The following is an 18,001-nucleotide window of genomic DNA, read 5'->3' on the forward strand; positions in this document are numbered from 1 at the left end:
ATTCTGGGAGTTGAAGTCCGCCAGGCTGAAAGTTGCCAAGGTTGGAGACCTCTGATCTAGATGGCTACAGTAAAAGGAAAACGCTGGAGGAGCCTTAGTCTAATTATTTATCACCCGGGTTGCTGGTGCTTGTGGTTGAAACTGTCAGACGGCAGCGAAACAATCCCTGGAAACAAATCCTCCTTGCGTTTAAAGGGACTCTCCCTCTCTGAAGGACTCATCCGACCAACCTACGGGTTGCCCGCGGGCGAGTTTCAGGTGTTTGGGTCACACAGAGAGACAAAAGCGCTTCTCTTCGCATCTCAGCCTCTTGGGTGCCTCCGTGCCCCGCCCCCGAATTGGCCTGGAAGAAAGCGCTCGGCCAATGGAGCCGAGCGGGGCCAAGGGGACTCTCCCCTCCCTTTGCTCAGGTATGTTAGGTATTGCGCATGCCCTCTCCGGGCTTGGGTGTGGCGCGCGCGCGATAGCCTGCCTGGGCTGCCTAAGGAGGCGATGCGCCTCTTAAAGAAGTGCGAAAGCTCAACAGGTGGTTGGAGCTCCGTGAAGGCGAGGTAAGGGTTGCCTTTCAGCGGAGCGGGCGGTCAGGGCTGAGCAGCATTAGAGGCGCTCAGAGAAGAGCGCGTAAAGGGGAGCCCGGGAGGAATTCTTTCCCTAATTGTTTTTGCTCCGAATTGACTCTGGTCTGAGATAAGTGTGCCTGTCGCAGTCGCGCTAATTTTAGGACGTGGAAAAGTGTGTCGGTCCCACGGCCTCTGAGCCAGGATAGCTCTGATCTATCTGGATCAAACTAGTTCGTTCAGGCTTCTCCTAAAGTTGAGCAATAGTGGCCGGAGGAGAGGGGGGGGGGAGCCGAAAGGAACGCAGGAAATGGGGGGTAGGGGGTGGAATGTGCCTTGGTTTTCTCTTTTATTTTTCTCCTTAAGTTTCAAGGGATATTTTTTTAATCCCTTGATAAGGATCCCTCGGGGATATTTATGCTAAGTTGACAATCAACTTTATACTTTTGAAATTGGAGGCTGCCTTTCGAACAGGTAAACCTCATTTTTGATTTGGCTTGATATGTGAGCTAAATCTCAAATCTGTCTACTTTTCCTCTGGAAAGAATTTCTGTTAAATATCCACTTATCAAGACTTACTGTGTTTCCGTATATCAACTAGCTACGCTCCATAGTTGTAGCAAATCTAGCTGCATTTCGCAGGTGACGGAGATGGTGTTTAAAGGTTGGCAAATAAACATCTCCGTAGTTATTCTACTGCTCCCTGTTATTTATTTTCTTGTAAGGAAAAAAAAAAACCAAAACAGTGCGATATCATGAGAAGTTACAAAAAAATGCCTACATGTTCCATAGCATTTTACGACTGAGAAGATTATACCACATGAAAGCCTTGTCAGGAAACATCCAAAATTGTATGCTACCTTAACTTTTGTACTATACCTAATCTGCATATATTTCTTGATAGCAGTTTAAGCATTTTGATAAACATAGTACATACAAACTGATTCCATAGCCAGTTTTTAAAGCGTCACTGTTTTCTTCTACTGATACATTGGAAAGCATCTTCTAGTAATGTTAATGCCTATTTTCCTTTAGTATTAATTTGACTTGCAAGTGTGTCCAATTTATATCTGGCAAGTACTTGGATCTTTCTGCTCTTTGCAAATGAAGTCATTTTATATTTTACATTGAGCTGGATTTTCCAATATATGGTTGTGAACATCTTTATCTTCTATCTATCCCAGGGCAATAACCATATTGAATTCTACGGTATAGTGCAATATCTGGTTTTCAATTTCAATTATATAAAATGTAAAGGATGTATGTTTGTGTTTTTATTTTTATAGTTATAATGTACACTGAAGACGGCATTTAATTTCATTGTACCATGTGCAATGACAATAAAGTAAACTAAACTAAACTTTTAAGTTTGCTCTTAAAGAACCAAAGACAAATCTTCAAGAAATTTGCTTAAAAATGAAGTTTTTACTATTGGGCTGTGTTACCTATAAAAACAACCCCAGCTTCTGCCAATGTTACCATTCTGCCATTAATGTGGTTCCTTTAATAATCTTTAATTTATTCCGATATGTTTTAAATAAACACGTTTATGGTATTAATACTTTGGTGTATTAATGTAATATAGCAATTTATATGTTACTATCATCCTAGTTCTGGTTCATAGTTGTAAAACATTCTGCACAGTATTGTTTTTTTTACTACATTTTATTTAAAAAAAACAGGTGCTTTGAAAACAATAATATTTTTCAGTAGATTTGAACTATTTTTCTGTTCTTGAGGTTACCCTTAGTAAAAAAAAAAAGTGCATGCCTTGTCTATAGTGTGATATGATAAGTTTTTTCTGATTGTTACTTTTCTTGAAAGAGATGAAAAATTGTTTCATTAATAAAAGGAGCATTATGAATGGAGCTCCTTTATCATTTCCTGCGACCTCCTTATTTATAAAATATGTTCAGAATGTGAAACTGCAGTTTTTATCTTGACTAAAAAGACTATTTACTATAAAAGCTTTGAGGAAGCGGAATCTATGTTGCATATTTCAGTGGAAGTCTACATATGTTTGAAATAAATACCAGAGAATGCAGAAGAATTAATCTCCAAATTATACCTCATTTAGGGAACTACCTCATTTAGTGACCATTACAGTGGTGATGAAAAAATAACCTTGCAACCTATCCTTGCATTTATGGTACACAACCTTGGCAGGTGCATAAAGCAAAGGAAGTAAGATCATGAGCATAGTTCAATTTCACTTAGAGACCACTTTACTTATGAAGTGCTGAAATAATTGATCTCAATTATGGTCACTGAGTGACGAGTGCCTGCATTTCTGTTAGATTGCATAGTGAATCTAAATAGTTGTCTGAGAATTACCAGGATAAATTATAGAATTATGCAATTAAAAATAGGTAACTGAAAATAGCTGATTGCAATATAGAGAATTAATAATTTAACTCATCATTCCAGGTATTCTTGGCTAAAAGATTTGTGTTGCGCCCTGAACTTAATCTTGAAAATTAGCATTTCACATTGTTATTAGCATTTTGTTTCAATTAAGTTATTAAATAACTTATTGGTATATTTTTCTTTATAGATAAAAACATCACAGTTCTACTATGTCACCCAGACCTTTTGAAAGTCCTCCACCCTATCGCCCAGATGAATTGTAAATATCTATTTTATTTACTAAAGTATACTATTAAAATATGAATTCTGGCAGTTTTTACCATTGTTGATATAATGTTTTAATTTTTTATAATGACAAAGCTATCAAAATGTATGTACAGTGATTAGTATATTATGACTAAAGCTAAGATACGCTGTAGCACCCACTCATTTTGTTATGTATTTCCAAAATAGCTGAATATTTCACAGCAGACACACAAATGTTTGGGAGCTTTGAATGTCATGAAATACAAATTTGAGCTGAAAGGGAGGTAAAATGTACTTTCCCAGTGACAGAAATATCACAATAATTGATCATAGCTTCATTTAACCAAGGTATTTATTTTAATGGAAGAAATATTAATTGCTGATCCAGACTGACAGCTCAATTTAATGAATATGTTAATAAAATATCTTTTCCGTCTCATTTTCTAATTTTCTTCCATATGTCTAAAAAGTACCATTTATGGAAATGACTTCATCTCACTATAGTTTAATGAGTATTGCACATGCAAATAATTTCCTACTTTGTTAAATCTTTTGGTAAGACATTAGCAGCTGAGCACTAATTAATGATAAACATTTTTTGGAAGCAGCAAGAAATCTTATGGACTTTCTACATGCATATTGTATTTGATCATGGCAGATTATACGTGTGAATATGTAGCATATATAAATATGTTTTGGAGAAGTATAAAGAAGTTAAACTTGATGTTTAATGTTATTTGCTTTGATAAAATAGAGTCTAATAGTTTCTTTAATTTTTGTAGCATACCTTCAAACTATATACCAAGCAACAATACATTCGGTGGTGAATTCCATTCGCAGCTTATGCACTCTCAACCAGCATATTCTTATTATCCAGAAGATGAAGTGCAACGTTTCTACAAATGGTCCTCCCCACCAGGAATAATCAAGATCATGTCAATTCTCATACTAGTCATGTCTATTGGGGTCTTTGCTTGTGTTGCTTCTACACTGGCTTGGGATATGGACATGTATGGAGGTGGACTAGGAACTGGTTTGGGGTATCCTAACTATGGAAGTTTTGGAACCAACTATGGTGGATACATTGGCAGCGGTAGTTTTGGAGGTTATGGTGGCTATAATAGTGGATATGGCCTTGGAGGAAATTATATTGATCCACGAGGAGCAAAAGGCTTTTTACTTGCAATGGCAGCTTTTTGCTTCATTGCTGGATTGATGGTTTTTGTGACTGGTGTTACAAAGACTAAGATGGCCAGGACAAGGAAATATTATCTCTTTGTGATAATAGCAAGCTCTATATTGCTCTTCTTGATGTTCATTGCTACAATCGTATATACACTAGCAGTCAACCCAACTGCACAGTCTTCTGGATCAGTGATCTACAATCAGATCTATATGTTGTGCAGCCAGTTTTACACACCCGCAACTACTGGGCTCTATGTGAATCAATACTTATATCACTACTGTGTGGTGGAACCTCAGGAGGTATGTAAATAAATTAGTATCATCCCCAACGCAAAAAATTAATTGTATTTGAAGTAAAAATAGAATTAAAATGTAGTTTTATGCACAAATGATTTCACTGGTCTGTCCAGGACACCGAATGTTAGCCATCCATTTTTGCAGCAGTATGATTTATTTTTTATTCTTACTATAGGGAAACAACAAAAAAATGCAAATGTTTTGGTTCTCATTCCTTATAAACAAATTCTGATACATGCTCACTAGATGTTTTGTGGGGAATCTTGGTGCTCTGTAAGCTTGGTTGTTTTCTTGCAAACATTTCATGATCCCAACTAGATAGCATCATCAATGCTCCAACATTGTTGATGTTTTGGGTTAGAACACCCATAATACCTGCCATTAACTATGAGATTATTGAAATTCTAGTGCAGTTCATTAGGAGAATACCACCTTCGTAGCTACCCAGTTACGCTACCCTAATTCTTCTAGGTAAGAATTAACCTACAAAATGACGAGGTGGAACTAAAACTTGCTTTATTCTATCATATAAGTGCAGGATTCCAACAGTGGTTTGACTGTATTTGTATACCATTATATGCTTGTATCTTTACATTTTCAGTCCAACTCCAGGTCCCCCAATTAAAATTCTACATATGTAAAACCTTTTGCTAAATATATTGACTGCAATTGTTTCTATTTGATTACACTAACGTACGCTATTGCCAAGGGGAATTCTGTAAATGAATAAGAATTTTAGATATATCTAATGCATTTGTGCAAGTTTAATTCTTTGTAAGCAAACCAATATGGGTGGGGAATCTGGAATTTATCTGATCATTAATTACTATATTCAAAATGTATGTATTTGACTGGAAAAATATACTGTAGATTAAACATGGAGAAGTTTAGATTCTTTTTTTCCAAAAGCAGTGTTCCATCAGACTGAATTCAGAAAATAAATAGGGACATATTTATTTACTGCATAAATATTATTGTTAAAATAATGCATGCTGTGTCCATTCATGTAAATAATAATGCTTATTTCTGTGTTTAAGAAGCTCTTCCCCAATTCGTTTAGTTTTCCATATAAATCAAAATTTCCCAATATACTGGAAACAGCAGTTGAATATATTTTTGAATCTTGCATTTTTCAGTTACCATATAATGATTCCATGTTGTTTATTTGTAATTTGAAAAAGACAGACATTCTATTTAAGATTATTTGTGGTTGTAAAAACAGTAGTCTAAACATACTAATCTGCTTTTTCCCCAGGCTATTGCCATTGTATTAGGCTTCCTGATTGCTGCAGCTTTGGCTATAATAATATTTTTTGCAGTAAAGACTCGAAGTAAAATAGGTTACTATGGCAAAATGAGTATACTCTGGGATAACACAAAAGGTTATGATGAAACTCCTAATGTAGAAGAATGGGTAAGTTAACTATGTAATACTTATTTGGGACTGTTGCAGCGTTTGTGTTCTTTTTATAAATATGTACCATTATGAAATATGCTTTGCAGTAATTGCAGGTGGTGGTGTCACTTAAAATAAGGCAGAAATATTTTTAACCCTACTGGAATTGCATTATAGCCAATTGTGAATGGTCATCAATATCCATGTTTCTTAACCTCAACAACTGTAAGAAGTGTGAACTTCAAGTGCCAGATGGCTGGGGAATTCTCGGAGTTGGTCCAGACTGATCTATGTAATAGTTATTTCTCTAATAAATAGTTGTTGAATTGTTGGAAGCAGGAGGTTTATAGAGAAATAACTGAGAATGAAAAGAGGAGAATGAATAAATATGTAAACAGCTGCAAAGATTGCTGCAGAAAAATATAATTGACTTTAGGATTTGTCTCAGGATCAGCTGTTGCTTTGTGGGAGCATATGTGCTGGCTGCCTCCTTACTGATTTTAGTTCTTTTTATAATGGCTAAATCAAGGCTCTCTCCTTTCCTTCTCTGCCAATTATACCATATGTCAGTCAGTCCCTGCGTGGCCAATGCTTCGGGGCTGCTATTCCGGTGAGTGGCAGAGGGCACGACACCCAGGAGAGTGGCTGACATCTCCGGATGACATGGCTGGGCTCATCGCAGCTTCCCTCAGCTCAGCGGCTTCCCCCTGATCAGCTGTGGATTGCTCCTGCCGCCGCAAGCATAGGGGAGTGGCGGGCGCCTCGTATGGACTCTGCCAATGCCACAGCTGAGTTCGACAGTGATGACAGCCTGAGCAGGGGTGTGAGTTCTGCCTGACCTGATTACAGCCTGGCTGCTGGACTCAGGAAGCCTCGGATCTCTAGGAGGCTTGTGTGGGGGTGTGGCCAGATCGCTTACTGTAACCCTCCATTTCGTGAAAGAATTGCCGGGGGTGAAAGTGGGGCGGGGCTAGGCTAATTTTTAATGAGAGGGTTGGGGTTGGAATGATTGCTGATTGCTTAATGGATTTGGTTTACTTGCTTTATAAGGTGGTGGGGAGCACGGAGCAATAGCTCCAACGATATTCTCGTTTCTTTGTTTTGGACTTACCGATTAACAAGGTTCTAACCACCATCTGTGTTTGGAGTCTTTTGTTACATATCGGAACCAGACACCTTAATGCATCTCTGTTTTTCTGTGCTGGAAGGCAGTTGGAAATGTATCTACATCAATGGGTTTCTATGAGAGAAAAAATGAACTGTATATAAATGAATGAATGAATTTTTATTACGGCCTCTGGCCAATCAGGATAATATATGCAAATAAGCAGTTGCCTTTATAAGTAGAATTTATATGTTATTTTATAAGCAATTCATTTTAATAAGTAGCTATTTAATTTATCTTGCATCTTGGCCTTGCCTCTATTTGAGAGGAGGAATGTAGGTTTGGATAGATATCAACCTATCTATACATTGCATGCAAATCTGGTCAAATTGTCTGTTTCAATGGATTCCTGGGTGAAAAGAAGTTGATACAATTCCACAAAACAAAGTTGAACAGCCCATTTTTTTACTATTTATGTACAGTTTATAACCCCAATTAAGAAAATAATTAATATGAGAGAACACTTTATCCACTTCATTATTTTATTAAAAAGGTAACAGTTATAAAGAATGCTGCTTATTTGGCTGTGTCACATGGGAAGCCACATTTGCAGTTTAAAACACACTGAATTGGTGTGTGAGGGTTTTCAGTAATCTACCTATGAAGTTCTTAAAGGGAAAAAAAACTTCAAGGGGCACAAAGTGCTAGGAATGCCCCTCCCCCGGTGGTAGCACAGAGGGTGTTGACCACAGATTAGAGAGTGAGGGGCATTTCTGGCACTTTGTGCTGCAACCAATAAAATGATGAAGGTTAGCCTTGAACAACTCAAGTACTCCAGCCAAACGGACTACAGCAATTGAAGCAACATTGGCAGGAAAATGTGCCTGGACGTTGTGTTCATAATACCCTGGCCAGTCGGATCCATTCTAACAGATTAACAGAGTTGGAAGGGACCTTGTAGGTCATCTAGTCCAACCCCCTGCCCAAGCAGGAGACCCTACACCAGGGGTGTCAAACTCGGCTGGGGGCCGGATCTGGCCCATGGGGTGGTTAGATCTGGACCACGGAGGCCGCCCTAGAAACAGCGAAGGGCTGTCCCATGGTGCTTCTGCCAATGAAAACGGGCTCCCAAGCGGCATTTTTGGCTGCCACAGGCCCCTTCAACTCTCTGGCAGTGAAAACGGAACTCGGAAAGGCTGCACACGTCCCTCCCGAGTTCCATTTACACTGGCAGAGGGTTGCAGGAGGCTGTGGCAACCGAAAACGAAGCTCAGGAGCCTATTTTTGCTGGCAGAGCATCTGGGCCACCACAGGCACCCCAACAGGAGTGATGCCGAGCTGGCCATGCCCACCTTGGCCTCTCTACCCCAGCCTCAAATACAACCCTGATATGGCCCTCAATGAAATCGAGTTTGACACCCCTGCCCTACACCATTTTTGACAGATGGCAGTCCAGTCTCTTCTTGAAAGCTTCCAGTGATGAAGCTCCCACAACTTCTGAAGGCAAGCTGTTCCATTGGCTGACTGCTCTCACTATCAGAAAATTTCTCCTTATTTCCAGATTGAATCCCTCCTTGTTCAGTTTCTGTCCATTATTCCTTGTCTGGCCTTCAGGTGCTTCGGAAAATAGCTTGACCCCCCCACCTCTCTGTGGCAGTCCTGCTATCCAAAACTGATTATTGGCCTAAATGAGGCAAGGTGCCACTGTAGACAAGCTCTTGGGTAAATCCAAATTTTCTTCCACCCCCATGTTATTTCCTGTGCTACTGGCTGCCTCACAAGCTCAAAACATAAGAGGCTTCCCTCCTGGATTTAAAAGATTGGCATTACAATTTTTTCATCTAAAAACAAATAGGCATTATAGATTGAAATCAAAATTTGTATACTATTAGAAATAACAAGCTAATTTACTTTCTTAATTGTCCACTGTGTAGAGGACTTGGAAACTTAAAATAGTAGCATAAATCTTGCATATAAATTGCCTGTTTGAGTTTGGGCTATTCACTGCATCCTGGCACCTTATGACTTAACTGTGACATTGCTTTTGCATTGACCTTTATCAAGAAGCTTATTGTAAAGAGAATGATTACTTCATCTAGGGCTTTAAATGAGACAAAGTGAATGTTTCGGTGAGACAGTTTCAGGGCGTGTACTTTATTAGCTAATGAACTTGTTTACTCATGTTTCACCTGATAGAGGAGAGAGTAAAACCGAACAGCAAATCAAATCCTAGTGAATAACTTGTAGCTGTGGTTTTTGTATTTATCACAGAACAGTAATTTGTATTTGTGAGTAAGTGTAGACTCTTGATAGTTCTTCCCCTCATATTATGATTTTGGTCTTGGTAGTAGTTTTCTTTCAATTCTGTTGACACTTTTGTTCTTGTTGTTTTGCAAAATAAATAGGGAAGAAAACCACATTCTGGTGACTAACTTTTACTTAAGATTTATGTGTTTGTCATGGATCAACAATCTTTCGTAGAAATCATAGCAAAGGCTATGTAAAGAAATGTTTTGAAGAAAATCTGTCTGCACAGGAGACTTGGTAGAGGGTGGGAGGAGCACTACTGCTTCTTTGCACTTGTGTTGTCATTTTTTTCTCTCTGTTTCTTGGCGGACTTTGAAATGTACAAAACAACTTACTCAGAATTACTCAATATGCAGAGCCATTTATAGGACATTAATCCATTTCTCTTAGATTATAATTGCTAACCAAAATTGCCTGAGGATTAAACAGAATACCGCAAGATTGATGTTGTCTTCTTTGTGTCCACTAAATGGCCTTGGTTACAGAGACTAAATGCAGTTATTGTAACTGACCAAAACATTAAACAGCTTTAGCAGTGCTGAGTGTGTTGAACTGTAAAATTTGGGGAGGTGAGCTGTCACAGAATTTGCAGTAGAGATGGTCAAACCATATAAAGTGTTTTATGTGCATCTGCACAAAAGTCATTTCCCACAGTTTGGAGCAGACTATACCCTTTCAGCTTTTGAGCCCAAAAGCAATTAAGGCAGAACCATGATTATCAGGTCAATCTGAGTCTGTGAAGCTGCTGGAAGTTGCTTCTGAAATTTCCCAAATCATTCTGAGCCCCTTAAGCAGGCTGGGTTTTTTGGACATTGTAATTTCTCTATAGCCGTGATGGTGAACCTAAGAGCCCTTTCTGTGGACATGTGCGCTATCGCCAGCTGCTCTTCGGATTTCTGGTGCGCCACCTGGTCTTCCCGCACGCCGGAATGCCAGAAATCAGAAGACCAGATGGCTGGTGCGCAGGGCTCCGGCGAGCGTGAAGACTAGCTGGCATGTGTGTGCCAGAAACCCGAAGACTAGGTGGCTGTTACTTGCCTTAGTTCAAATAAGAATGAATAGTTTTCATTTGGAAAGGGAAAAAAGTTTCTTTAAGGATAAGAACAAACAGAATATTTCTTATATTTTTTCCTTGCATCCAGTAATGGTAATATCTTAGTTTCTCTAATGCATTCCCTTGGTGTTGAAAAATACCATATGAAAGAAAGTGAGACTGTTATCTTTGCTTTGATTTAGTGAGTCCACAAAGATCTAATACTGTGCCTATACCATATGAAGAAGCTCTGTGACCTAGTGTTATTTCTTAGATATTGTTCTGTCTGTAGTTAATATCAGAATTAGTGAATCACTATAATGCTAAATTATACAGGGCCATTGTGGTGTTGTATATAAGTCATATCCAACTTGTGGCCCATGGGCTGCATGCGGTTCTGGACAGCTAGTAATGTGGCCCCATAAGATTGCACACATCCACGTGTTTGTTATTTATATACTTAACTATATTATATAATAGCTGAATACCTGTGCTCCGCTACGAAACTGTGTGATCAGGCTTGATAAATCAAAACTTACAGCTTGAAAATTAATAAATAGTTACGATCAGCCTCTCCTCTCCCCTTCTCTCCCTCAGCCTTGCCCCACAGAAACGTCTTCTATCCTATCCCCTTCTGTCCCCCAGGCTTGCCCCACAGAAGCCTCCCCTATCCTATCCTATTCCCTTCTCTCCCTCAGCCTTGCCCCACAGAATGATATTCTGAAGAATATCATCTGAAGAATATTCTGAAGAATATCAAGAAGCCTTGCCCCACAGAATGATATTGCCATAGGTCTATACTATAGGCCACCCAACCAAACAGAGGAAGTAGATGAACTTTTTGCTAGTCAGCTAACTAAGGTATGTAGGAAGCACATCACAATAATAATGGGGGATTTTAACTACCCTGACATCAACTGGGAGACAAACTCTGCACCAAGTGGAAGATCCAACACAACACAATACCAATGAAGAAGAAAAATAATAGATCTCAAGAGAAGCCAGCATGGATGCATAAAGAACTATCTGACAAACTGAAAGACAGAAAGACAAGTATAAAAAGTGGAAAGAGGGGCAAATAACTAAGGCAGAATATCAACAAATAGCCCAAACCTGTAAAGATGAAGTGAGGAAAGCTAAGGCTCACAATGAACAAAGGCTAGCGACAAAGGTAAAAAATAACAAAAAAAGCTTCTTCCAACATGTTAAAAACAAGAAAAAAGTCAAGGCACGTCAATTACCCCAGTACCTGGATGAAACTGTCTATCTAGACCCATTCCAGTCCGGCTTTCGACCCGGATACAGCACGGAGACGGCTTTGGTCGCGTTGGTTGATGATCTCTGGAGGGCCAGGGATAGGGGTTATTCCTCTGCCTTGGTCCTATTAGACCTCTCAGCGGCTTTTGATACCATCGACCATGGTATCCTGCTGCACCGGTTGGAGGGATTGGGAGTGGGAGGACCGTTTATCAGTGGTTCTCCTCCTATCTCTCTGATCGGTTGCAGACGGTGTTGACGGGAGGGCAGAGGTCGACCCCGAAGCACCTCACTTGTGGGGTGCCGCATGGGTCGATTCTCTCGCCCCTCCTGTTCAACATCTATATGAAGCCTCTGGGTGAGATCACCAGTGGTTTCGGTGTGAGTTACCAACTCTACGCTGATGATACTCACCTGTACTTTTCCACACCAGGCCACCCCAACGAAGCTGTCGAAGTGCTGTCCCCGGTGCCTGGGTCTGGATGGCGAGAAACAGGCTCAAGCTCAATCCCTCCAAGACAGAGTGGCTGTGGATGCCGGCACCCCGGTACAGCCAGCTGCAATTGCAGCTGACTGTTGGGGGCGAGTCATTGGCCCCAATGGAAAGGGTGCGCAACCTGGGCGTTCTCCTGGATGGACGGCTGTCCTTTGAAGACCATTTGACAGCCGTCTCCAGGAGAGCTTTTTACCAGGTTTGCCTGGTTTGCCAGTTGCACCCCTTCCTGGACCGGGATGCCTTATGCATGGTCACTCATGCTCTCGTGACATCTCGCCTGGATTACTGCAATGCTCTCTACATGGGCTTCCCTTGAGGAGCACCCGGAGGCTCCAGTTAGTCCAGAATGCAGCTGCGCGGGTGATAGAGGGAGCCCCTCGTGGCTCCCATGTGACACCACTCCTGCGCAGACTGCACTGGCTGCCTGTGGCCTTCCGGGTGCGCTTCAAGGTTTTGGTAACTATCTTCAAAGCGCTCCATGGCTTAGGGCCGGGCTACTTACGAGACCATCTGCTGCCACCGATTGCCTCCCACCGACCCGTGCGCTCTCACAGGGAGGATCTCCTTAGGGTGCCGTCTGCCAGGCAGTGCCGACTGGCGATGCCCAGGGGAAGGGCCTTCTCTGTGGGGGCTCCTACCCTCTGGAATGAACTCCCTCCAGGACTTCGTCAACTTCCTGACCTTCAAACCTTCTGCCGCGAGCTTAAAACACATCTATTTATTTGTGCAGGACTGGACTAGAATTTTAATCTTAAATTTAATTTAATGGGGTTTTATCATTTTAATTGTAATTTTTAAATTTTGGCCTATTTAAATAAGTTTTTTAATTAGTGTTTTATCTTGTATTATATTTGTATTTTTATCGGGCTGTAAACCGCCCTGAGTCCTTCGGGAGATAGGGCGGTATAAAAATTTGATTAAATAAATAAATAAAAATAAATAAATAAGGAAACTATTGGCCCATTGCTGGGAGAAAGTGGCAAGAAGATGACAAGCAGCTGGGAGAAAGCAGATTTTATTTATTTATTTATTTATTTATTTGATCATATTTATATACCGCCCTATCTCCCGAAGGACTCAGGGCGGTTTACAGGCACTTAAAAACACATAAATACAATATAAAAGCAATTAAAAAACTTATTCTAAAAGTCCGATAATTAAAAAAATATAGACATAAAACCCAATTTAAAACCCATAAATTTAAAATCTAACTCAGTCCTGCGCAATTAAATAAGTATGTTTTAAGCCCGCGGCGGAAGGTCCGAAGGTCCGAAAGCTGACGAAGTCCGGGGGGTAGTTCATTCCAGAGGGTGGGAGCCCCCACAGAGAAGGCCCTTCCCCTGGGCGTCGCCAGACGACATTGCCTCGCTGACGGCACCCTGAGGAGTCCCTCTCTATGAGAGCGCACGGGTCGGTGAGAGGTATTCGGTAGCAGTAGGCGGTCCCGTAAATAACCCGGCCCTATGCCATGGAGCGATTTAAAGGTGGTCACCAAAACCTTGAAGTGCACCCAGAAGGCCACAGGTAGCCAGTGCAGTCTGCGCAGGATAGGTGTTATGCGGGAGCCACGGGGGGCTCCATCTATCACCCGCGCAGCCGCATTCTGGACTAACTGTAGCCTCCGGATGCCCTTCAAGGGGAGCCCCATGTAGAGAGCATTGCAGTAATCCACTTACTGCAGTAATCTACTTAACTCAGTGGTTCTCAACCTTTATAGTGCTGCGACCCCTTTAATACAATTCCCCACGATGTGGCGACCCCTTTAATACAATTCCCCATGATGTGGCGACCCCAACCATAAAATTATTTTCGTTTTGAATTTATCACGGCTGAAGCCGTATTGGCTAGCGATCTGAACTGCTTGCGATTGCCTTGAGGACAGAGGCATTAAAGCGGAGACTCCTCCCCTATTAAGTTTATGGCACCTGAAGCCAGATTAGGCTAGCGATTGGGAGTGATTGCAGCTGGCTTGAGAGGGAGACATCAGAACAAAGATTTCTCTCTTTAATTCATCACGCCTGAAGCCGAATTCGGCTAGCGATTTGAAGAGCCTGCAGCTGGCTTGTGGAGTCAACCATTGGAGCGCGATTCTTCGACTCGCAAGTATACTTCCCATATTTCTGATGGTCTTAGGCGACCCCTGGCAAATCATCATTCGACCCCCAATGGGGTCCCGACCCACAGGTTGAGAACCGCTGACTTAACTCATATTTTGCATCTGTCTTTACACAAAAGGAAAAAACAATCCAACCTATCAAAAACAGCACCACAAAAAACAGATTAGAAACACAAGTTAAAGTAGGGAAGAAAATGTAAGTGAACACCTGTCTGAGTTAAATCACCAGGACCGGATGGATTACACCCCAAGGTTTTGAAGGAACTGGCAGACATGATCTCAGAACCACTGAACTATATCTTTCAAAGATCCTGGAGTACAGGGGAGCTGCCAGAGGACTGGAAAAGAGCTGATGTAATTCCCATCTTCAAAAAAGGAAAAAAAAACAGATCCAGGAAACTACAGACCTATCAGCCTGACCTCAATACTGGAGAAGATTCTGGAAAAGATAATCAAGCAACGAATCACCGAACACCTAGAAGCAAACAAAGTAATAACCAAACGCCAACATGGGTTTGTCAAAAACAGATTATGCCAGATTAATCTTATTGCATTCTTTGACAAAGTGACAAAATTAGTAGACCAGAGGAATGCTGTCGATATAATTTACTTGGACTTCAGTAAAGCATTTGATAAAGTAGACCATAACCTACTACTAGATAAAGTAGAAAAATGTGGGTTAGGCAGCACCACCACCAGATGGATTCGTAACTGGCTGACCAACCGCACACAACATGTAGTCCTCAATGGAACTACATCCACATGGAGGGAAGTATGCACTGGAGTATCCCAAGATAACAGTACCCTGTTTTAGGCCCAGTACTCTTCAACATCTTCATCAATAACTTGGACAAGGGGATAAATGGGGAACTCATCAAGTTTGCAGATGACACCAAGCTGGCAGGAATAGCCAATACTCCAGAAGATAGGCTCAAGTTACAGAAGGATCTTGACAGACTTGAACATTGGGCGCTATCTAACAAAATGAAATTCAACAATGAAAAAAGTAAGGTTCTACATTTAGGCCAAAAAAACAAAATGCACAGGCACCGTATATGTGGTACTTTGCTCAATAGTAGTACCTGTGAGAGGGATCTTGGAGTCCTAGTAGATATGAGCCAGCAGTGTGCAGCAACTGCTAAAAAAGCCAACACAGTTCTGGGCTGCATAAACAGAAAGATAGAATCAAGATTACGTGAAGTGTTAATACCACTTTATAATGCCTTGGTAAGGCCACACTTGGAATACTGCATTCAATTTTGGTCGCCGCGATGTAAAAAAGATGCTGAGACTCTAGAAAGAGTGCAGAGAAGAGCAACAAAGATGATTAGGGGACTGGAGGCTAAAACATATGAAGAACGGTTGCAGGAACTGGGTATGTCTAGTTTAATAAAAAGAAGGACTAGGGGAGACATGATAGCAGTGTTCCAATATCTCAGGGGTTACCACAAAGAAGAGGGTGTCAAACTATTCTCCAAAGCACCTGAGGGAAGGACAAGAAGCAGTGGGTGGAAATTGATCAAGGAAAGAAGCAACTTAGAACTAAGGAGAAATTTCCTGACAGTTAGAACAATTAATAAGTGGAACGACTTGCCTGCAGAAGTTGTGAATGCTCCAACACTGGAAATTTTTAAGAAAATGTTGGATAACCATCTGTCTGAGACGGTGTAGGGTTTCCTGCCTGGGCAGGGGGTTGGACTAGAAGACCTCCAAGGTCCCTTCCAACTCTGTTGTTATTATTATAAGCCTCCCCTATTCTATCCCTTCTCTCCCTCAGCCTTGCCCCACAGAAGCATATCCAATCCCTTGCTTGCTGCTGTGAAAGTAAAACTAAAACTGAAACTCCTCTCCTCTGCTTGTGTTTTGCATTTGGAACCGATTTCTTTTCAGGTGGGGAGGGGAAGTAGAACTCCTTAGCATCAGAGTGTGTTAATAATAATATAGGAAATACTAATGCTCTGATGGTCATTTCAAAAAATCCTTTCTTAGTGAGCACCTAGAAGCCATAGGAACATACGTGGCTTCTTTGTAGGCTTTATGGTTTTGGAGATTTTGTGATGATGCGTGAGTGGTATTTCGCTTTTATATAGAGAGATTTTATCCAGGGCCCAAGACAATTCCTGTTTACTCATTGTGGCCCAGGCAAATCATAAGGCTGGACACACCTGAAGATTAGATTAAACCAGGGAGATCTAGATCTAGATCTGAACATATGCAGGCTGTCAGATCAATGTATCTTACAAGGATGTCATTGTTGAACTACCATATATACCATCTTTGAGATCCAGGGGGGATGGGCAGGATTTAAATGTAAAAATAGTAGTCTAGCAATAAATCTAGCATGTAGATTTAGTCTACTACTACTTATTGACTTAAGTAGTCAATAAGTAGCATTAGACTACATTAGTAGTCTAGCATTGTAAGAAAAAGTCTGTCATTAAACTGAGGTGTTTTCCTTATTGTACTAATTTTACTTATACACCACAGTTAATTAATACTTCGTGGTTTGTGACCACCTATAGTTGGTGATTGCATATTTAACAGAAAAATGTCATTCACCATGTGACAGGATATGTTATTAGGAACTCTGTGTGGGTGTCTATACAAGGATTCCCAGATTGCTAAACCATTGCTTAGTTTATACTATATATGAATGGGCCTTATGTTATTTGGGAACAATAAGAAGCATCCACAATTCTTGATTCAGTATTCTGTAAACATCTCCCAAACAATTTAGCTAGAATTCTTTCATATATGACAAACTCAGCATAAACTTACACCTGAGCATATAAATAGATCTACCAAGAATAGTTATATGATACTGTGTTCACATTCAGATTTTATATTTTTAAAATCTAAGTGTTAAAATGTAATCTACCACATTCTTTCTTTACATGTCTATTCTTCCTTTACTCTTTTAAAAACATGGTATACCATTTGTATAGCTACTCAAAAAAAAAAAGACTTTTTCATAATTTGGAGTTTGGGCTATTTGCTTATAGTAACAGTATTCCCACCACAAAGATCAACAATAAAAACACTTATGTATTCTGGTTTTATTCAGCGTAAAGTGCTGGGAAGATGGGAAAGTTATTGCTAGAGAATTCTTTACAATAAAGTAGCTTTCCCCAGTACTATATAGTTAAATTTTTCTTTGAGTAATTTCATTTTCACAGAGTAAAAAAGATAAACCTATGTAGCGTGAGTTTTCTTCCTGTCACCCCAGGTAAATGCTCTTACCTTCTTATATATTGTTTAAACATAGTTTATTGAAACATTGTGAGCTGCTTCACATGTAATGTAATCCATAAAGTACAATTTGCAGATCAGATAGCTCATTTTATATATATATATATCACACTAGCCGAAAATCAAACCAACCCTGGTACACTTTAGCATGATACAAAATCTCACCAGAGCTGGCTGCTTCTATTGCTGTGCTCTGGGAATCTGAAGTGCTATCCTGTGTATGTGAAACTTGTAGGCTATTAGCAATTCCTTTTCAATTTAAATTTGTCTCAATTCTTTTTGAGATAGTAATGTCACAAAACAAATCAGAGAAGAATGTCAAGCACTTAAAAATACCTTCCCCTTTTTCTTTGAAAAAATATTTCTCCAAAGCTTCATAAAAAGCTTGAA

The 18,001-nt window shown here is 40.3% G+C and overlaps 1 protein-coding gene across 2 annotated transcripts in view; it reads left to right on the top strand.

Moving 5' to 3' along the window:
• The first annotated feature begins 431 nt into the window (after window positions 1–431).
• OCLN (occludin) overlaps window positions 432–18,001 on the top strand; it is a 43,279-nt gene continuing 25,709 nt past the window's right edge. The window contains exons 1-4 of one of the 2 annotated variants that reach the window (XM_058168961.1): window positions 432–551; window positions 3,112–3,183; window positions 3,953–4,655; window positions 5,908–6,066. In XM_058168961.1, the coding sequence (XP_058024944.1) occupies window positions 3,134–3,183; window positions 3,953–4,655; window positions 5,908–6,066 (912 nt within the window). In that variant the 5' untranslated portion in view covers window positions 432–551; window positions 3,112–3,133. Of the gene's footprint in view, window positions 552–1,009; window positions 1,032–3,111; window positions 3,184–3,952; window positions 4,656–5,907; window positions 6,067–18,001 lie in introns of those variants that run through there. The other variant, XM_058168962.1, reaches the window with a different exon arrangement.

The sequence above is a fragment of the Ahaetulla prasina genome, chromosome 2 (assembly GCF_028640845.1).
Source record: "Ahaetulla prasina isolate Xishuangbanna chromosome 2, ASM2864084v1, whole genome shotgun sequence".
NCBI lineage: Eukaryota > Metazoa > Chordata > Lepidosauria > Squamata > Colubridae > Ahaetulla > Ahaetulla prasina.